Below are 6,767 nucleotides of genomic sequence, written 5' to 3' on the forward strand. Positions count from 1 at the left end.
TATTTAAATAATAATTTGTGTAAATATCATGATCTTCTTTCTTAATCGTATTTGTTGCATATGTTACATTTTTCAGTGCTTTTTTGAATTTTTCAGAATCAAGAGGAGGTGAAAGTAATATACATGGATAATCTCCATCGTCAATAAATTGTAACTTATGTTTATGAATAAATTTTGTGCCTTCTTCTGAAAGTGTTTCGTCAATATCACCATCTAATAAATTTTTAGTAGATTCCAAAAAGTAATTTTTATATCTTTCTTCATGAGATTTCTGAACTTCTGATTCTGAAGCTGGGATATTCATTAAACCCTCTACTTCATTCTCAGCATTTCTCAATTCCATAATTTTTTCATCTATTTCATTTCTTAATTGTTCCAATTTCTCAATCTCATCGTTATAATATTCATCTTGTTTAATTTTTTCTTCAAAATATTCAGGAGGTGTTTCAAGACTCTCTGAGCCCAGGTCCTCTGGACCATAAAGAGGAATATTCTCCTGTTTTTCAACTTTTTTGGGATATAAATATCTCATTATAGCCTTTTTAGTAATTGGTCCGTTATATTTAAATTCATTCAACAATCTGGAAAACTCTTTCACATTCTGCATATATGTTGGATAAGAACCGTCTCCAAAATTTTCTAAAATATTTTCTAATTCTGAATTAGTGAACTTTAAAGATTTCAATGAATTAGTTGTTATACTCATTTATCATTAAATAAAAAAAATAAATTTAACTTAGTTTTAATTTTACGTAAGAAGTCAATTTTTAAATCTTGATTTATTCAAAAACGTAAGAATAAAAACCGTAAGAATCATACATTTTTTACTTCATATGTTAAAAAAAATGATACAAAATCGTTCAATATTGTATGAATTCTTACGTTTACAAAAAAAGTCACATAACCCGCACTCATATACTACTCAAAAAGTCTAAAAAATTGAAAGATAGAAAATCTTCTCTTATTCTTCATGCAATGTGTGTTTTCACGTTTCAAAGGCGGAAAACGCTTTTTTGGAATGCATTGATTCAGAACCACACGGAAAAATGAGTTTTTATTAAGAAAATAGACAATTCATGCAATAACAAAGCATACGATAGTATAAAAATCAAAACTATTTTCCCATAGGAAAACAAAAAATAACGTTTATAGTATTCATCGAGCATACTCCCACTATAAACTATTTTCTAGTTTTCTGGCCGGCAAAGAGCCAGAGAATCACAACTACAACAAATTATGGTGAAGTTCTCTTGATTTTCCATATAATTTGAGAGAACATCCGAGAACTTCACCATAAACGAAATACAAACAGATTCCTTGTTTCTCTGTGGGCCAACAATCACATATACATTACCTTAGGGCAAAGTTCTTCCGAGGTTTCTCATCAAATGAGAAACTTGAGCAGAACTTTGCCCTATTCGAGTAAATTTACATTCTCTGACGTGAAGAGAGTCATAGAAATACACAAGTATTAACTTATGGTGAAGTTTTCTGGACTTCCTTCCTCATCTGAGAGACATCCAGATAACTTCATCATAAACGAATTACAGACAAGTTCTCTCGCTGTTTGCAGGACAAATACCACAAATTCATTACACTATTGAAGAGTTGTTCCGAGGTTTCTCATCGAATGAGAAACTTCGGAAAAAATTTGCTCTAGTGGAAGAAATTTACCTCCCCTAACACACAAATGATCAGATATAACAAGCACAGATTTTTAAGGTATAGCTTTGTTGAAAACCTTTCAAATAAAGAGAAATTTAAGGAGAAATTTGCCCGTTTGATGTATGGTGAGAAGCATATTTGAGAGTTTGGAGAGGCAAAGTGCAATCACCTATCAATATTGCACTTTGCCTGTCAAAAGTTCTTCGCATCTCTTGAGGTGTGAGGAAGTTTCTCGACAGAGGAAACTTTCATATCGAATGTTGCCTCTGTCGAGATGTATGTGACAGGCAAAGTGCAATCACCTATCAATATTGCACTTTGCCTGTCAAAAGTTCTTCGCATCTCTTGAGGTGTGAGGAAGTTTCTCGACAGAGGAAACTTTCATATCGAATGTTGCCTCTGTCGAGATGTATGTGACAGGCAAAGTGCAATCACCTATCAATATTGCACTTTGCCTGTCAAAAGTTCTTCGCATCTCTTGAGGTGTGAGGAAGTTTCTCGACAGAGGAAACTTTCATATCGAATGTTGCCTCTGTCGAGATGTATGTGACAGGCAAAGTGCAATCACCTATCAATATTGCACTTTGCCTGTCAAAAGTTCTTCGCATCTCTTGAGGTGTGAGGAAGTTTCTCGACAGAGGAAACTTTCATATCGAATGTTGCCTCTGTCGAGATGTATGTGACAGGCAAAGTGCAATCACCTATCAATATTGCACTTTGCCTGTCAAAAGTTCTTCGCATCTCTTGAGGTGTGAGGAAGTTTCTCGACAGAGGAAACTTTCATATCGAATGTTGCCTCTGTCGAGATGTATGTGACAGGCAAAGTGCAATCACCTATCAATATTGCACTTTGCCTGTCAAAAGTTCTTCGCATCTCTTGAGGTGTGAGGAAGTTTCTCGACAGAGGAAACTTTCATATCGAATGTTGCCTCTGTCGAGATGTATGTGACAGGCAAAGTGCAATCACCTATCAATATTGCACTTTGCCTGTCAAAAGTTCTTCGCATCTCTTGAGGTGTGAGGAAGTTTCTCGACAGAGGAAACTTTCATATCGAATGTTGCCTCTGTCGAGATGTATGTGACAGGCAAAGTGCAATCACCTATCAATATTGCACTTTGCCTGTCAAAAGTTCTTCGCATCTCTTGAGGTGTGAGGAAGTTTCTCGACAGAGGAAACTTTCATATCGAATGTTGCCTCTGTCGAGATGTATGTGACAGGCAAAGTGCAATCACCTATCAATATTGCACTTTGCCTGTCAAAAGTTCTTCGCATCTCTTGAGGTGTGAGGAAGTTTCTCGACAGAGGAAACTTTCATATCGAATGTTGCCTCTGTCGAGATGTATGTGACAGGCAAAGTGCAATCACCTATCAATATTGCACTTTGCCTGTCAAAAGTTCTTCGCATCTCTTGAGGTGTGAGGAAGTTTCTCGACAGAGGAAACTTTCATATCGAATGTTGCCTCTGTCGAGATGTATGTGACAGGCAAAGTGCAATCACCTATCAATATTGCACTTTGCCTGTCAAAAGTTCTTCGCATCTCTTGAGGTGTGAGGAAGTTTCTCGACAGAGGAAACTTTCATATCGAATGTTGCCTCTGTCGAGATGTATGTGACAGGCAAAGTGCAATCACCTATCAATATTGCACTTTGCCTGTCAAAAGTTCTTCGCATCTCTTGAGGTGTGAGGAAGTTTCTCGACAGAGGAAACTTTCATATCGAATGTTGCCTCTGTCGAGATGTATGTGACAGGCAAAGTGCAATCACCTATCAATATTGCACTTTGCCTGTCAAAAGTTCTTCGCATCTCTTGAGGTGTGAGGAAGTTTCTCGACAGAGGAAACTTTCATATCGAATGTTGCCTCTGTCGAGATGTATGTGACAGGCAAAGTGCAATCACCTATCAATATTGCACTTTGCCTGTCAAAAGTTCTTCGCATCTCTTGAGGTGTGAGGAAGTTTCTCGACAGAGGAAACTTTCATATCGAATGTTGCCTCTGTCGAGATGTATGTGACAGGCAAAGTGCAATCACCTATCAATATTGCACTTTGCCTGTCAAAAGTTCTTCGCATCTCTTGAGGTGTGAGGAAGTTTCATATTACAATTAAAATTACGATTTATATTTTTATTAACCATTAAACAAAATTCATTTAATTCTTCATTAAAATTTCAAATTGTATTTAATTTTTTAAATTTTCATTTTGCAAAATCCCTGTTTGATTCTTATTCTATATCTCACCTTGCATTTAATCCAAATGCTAATTACATTTCAATTAAACATTATCTTCATATACCTTTTTCACTTCTTCAAATTTAATTAATTTCTCTAACTTCTTTTTTTCAATAAATGTCGGCATTGGAGGATAATCAATAAAGTTTATTTCTTCCTGTCCCATTTATAATAACATATTTTGCATTTTTAACAATTTTGATTGTAATTTTCATTTCTTCATCTTCAAAATCATAGTTTTTAATGCAATACATATAATTATACCATTTTATGATAAGAGAAAAAACCTTTTCTCCTTCATCTCGATTTAATTTTTCGCATAATTCTTCCAGATTTTCAATTGTAATATAATACGAACCATCCGATCCCTCCCAAATTATGCTCAATACTTTTTTTGTGAAATCTAATGCCATTTCACTCTTAAAATTAAATTTGAAAAAATTCTTATAGTATTGAAATGTGGTGATTTCATCAATAGAATTCCGTAATTCCAAACAACATTCAAAATACGTAATTTTCTTCCTATTTGAAATTTCAATTATTTCATCGATATTTAAATTGGAAGAGGCAATTTGAACACTAATTCGTTGCGTATATTACACTAGTCAAAAATACTTGATTTGATCATAGCTTCAATGCGGATATTATTCTCATTTGAATATTTCATTTCTCCACTTTGGCGAGTTATATAATTTATCTTGAATATAAGATTTAATTGCCTTTTGTACATGATTTTTTTTTACTTGGCGTAATTTATGAAGAATTTACAGAGTAATTGAATTTGGAACTGAGTAATTTCGTTTGAATTAAGCATATTAAGTAATTTCTCTTGAATGTTTTCAAGATCTTTATAAACTGTTCTAATTTGTCCTTGATAATCTGGTAAAAAATAAATTAATAGTTCAACCAGATTAAAAAAGTCAATTACATTCTTCTTATATAATTGAATAGATAATTCCAAAGTATTAAGTTGCTCAAACATATTACTAGAAGCAAATGTTTGAATTTCTTGAGCATTCATTGGACAATGATTAATTTTTTCTGCGATTCTTATAGGTATTTTCACTTTACAATTCTTACTTCTGTTTGACTCTCCATAAATTTGACTGATTTCGAAACTCATTCCTCTGCGAAAAATGTCACGTTTTAATTTTTTTCAAATGGAAATAAATCAGAAACTCTTTTTGTCTTTGACATCTCTAGGTTACACTGAAACTCAAGTAAGAAATGCTTTAGAGATCTCTAATAACAATATTACAGAAGCACGACAGCATCTCTTTACAAATGTTTTCTTAAATAATCAAGACAAAAACACTCTTCAGTATCTCAATGAAATTGAAAAAGATATAATAAATGATGAGGAACCAAATAATGAAATGCTGCTTCGCCATCCAGAAGTTAATCCTTACCAATTCCTATGTCGGACCATTCATTTTACGCAACTTCGCCGCTCAATTTATTCCAGATGAAATTGCAACTCAAATTGATGCCCATAAATACCCCGAATTATTCTGGTCATTGGTTTCTGTTTCATTAGAAGAGCTAGAAACCAATGAATCCTACTTCCAAGCTTCATCCAGCCTACTTAAAGGTTTAGATGAAGCTACAATCGATACTGAACTTATACCTCTTCGCCAGATTCCATTTAAGACACTTGTTGTCTTCGGAAGCGATGATACAACAATTGATACAAAGAAATCAGAACAATGGTGGACACAACAACTTCTTAATGCAAAGGTTGAATACATTAAGGAGTCAGGACATCTCTGTTTCCTTGAGAACGAAGATGATACATTCAACAAAGTTATTAATTTTTTGAATAATTAAATTCAGTATATGTTTTGTTTAATAAATTATTTATCATTGCTTAAATGGTATTTACTCTCTACTAAATGTTATATGTTCAAAACTACTAATGAATTGTTCAAAATTTAGTTAAATTTAAGCTAATAATCAAAAGTGTTAGATGCTCATTACAGACTTTTTGATGATATCAGATATCTATATTATCCTCTCAATTTATCGAGGTAAATTTAAGAATTCAAGATAGATATTTTTATTTACTCTATATGACATTGTTTAGTAAATACAAGAATATTCTGAATCAAAATTAAATGTTTTTCTCCAATAAATCTCTAATTTGCAATTTAATTTTGAAATATAAGTATTCAACTCCAGAAATACGCGAAAGTCGTATATGATTTTAATTTCTTATGCTCATTGTCAACTTATTTGAATTTAGTTTATTGAACTATATCCAAGAAGAGCTACTAATCCGACGTGACTTTTCCCACTCCTGTCATCAAATGTATATCTGCTTTTCTTATTTGATTGCTGTTATCATTAGTAAAACAATAATTTACAACAGGAATTTCAATACCTGGAGGTGTATCAGGACAACCCCATATTAAATTATTCATATAATTACTCCCTTGAGTGTAAAATCCACAACAATAATATGTATCTGATAAATAATTTGAACTGCCAATATAAAATGCCATTTCATGATAATTAGAATTTTCTTGTAAATAACAGTGAACAAAATGAGAATCACAATTCTGTATTGTAAACATATATTTATCGTTATTATTGTATGAACATTCATTGTTTGATAGTGTAAATTGATAAAAATTAGCTGAGTATTGAATATTATTTGGAAATTGATCAATAGTATTTTGAATAAAAAGTGTGTTGTTTATCCATACATTATGACTGCCTAGAATATTTAATAGACCTGAGGATATGCATTTATTATTGAGAGAGGGTCAAAGTTGCTATTTGTCACTTTTCCACAAGAATATAATGGGGAAAAAGTTATCATATAGTTGATCTCATTCACTGAGGTGAGAGATGCATGTAGTGTAATGTTATAA

The 6,767-nt window shown here is 32.6% G+C and overlaps 1 protein-coding gene and 1 pseudogene across 2 annotated transcripts, besides 1 other annotated feature; one reads left to right on the forward strand and one right to left on the reverse strand.

Annotated features, from left to right (window-relative positions):
- Positions 1 to 773: part of a mobile genetic element that runs on past the window's edge.
- On the reverse strand, positions 225 to 706 carry TVAGG3_1071600 (annotated as a pseudogene). Its single transcript has one exon. A coding segment is annotated over exon 1 (482 nt).
- A 4,474-nt stretch (positions 774 to 5,247) lies between the features above and the next one.
- On the forward strand, positions 5,248 to 5,721 carry TVAGG3_1071610 (alpha/beta hydrolase domain-containing protein; the record flags this gene model as incomplete). The annotated part of the gene is made up of 1 exon (XM_001309380.2): positions 5,248 to 5,721. The coding sequence occupies one exon, from the start codon at positions 5,248 to 5,250 to the stop codon at positions 5,719 to 5,721; it is 474 nt and encodes a 157-aa protein (XP_001309381.2).
- Positions 5,722 to 6,767: the final 1,046 nt, after the last annotated feature.

Source organism: Trichomonas vaginalis (assembly GCF_026262505.1).
Source record: "Trichomonas vaginalis G3 chromosome Unknown ctg_87, whole genome shotgun sequence".
Lineage (NCBI taxonomy): Eukaryota > Parabasalia > Trichomonadida > Trichomonadidae > Trichomonas > Trichomonas vaginalis.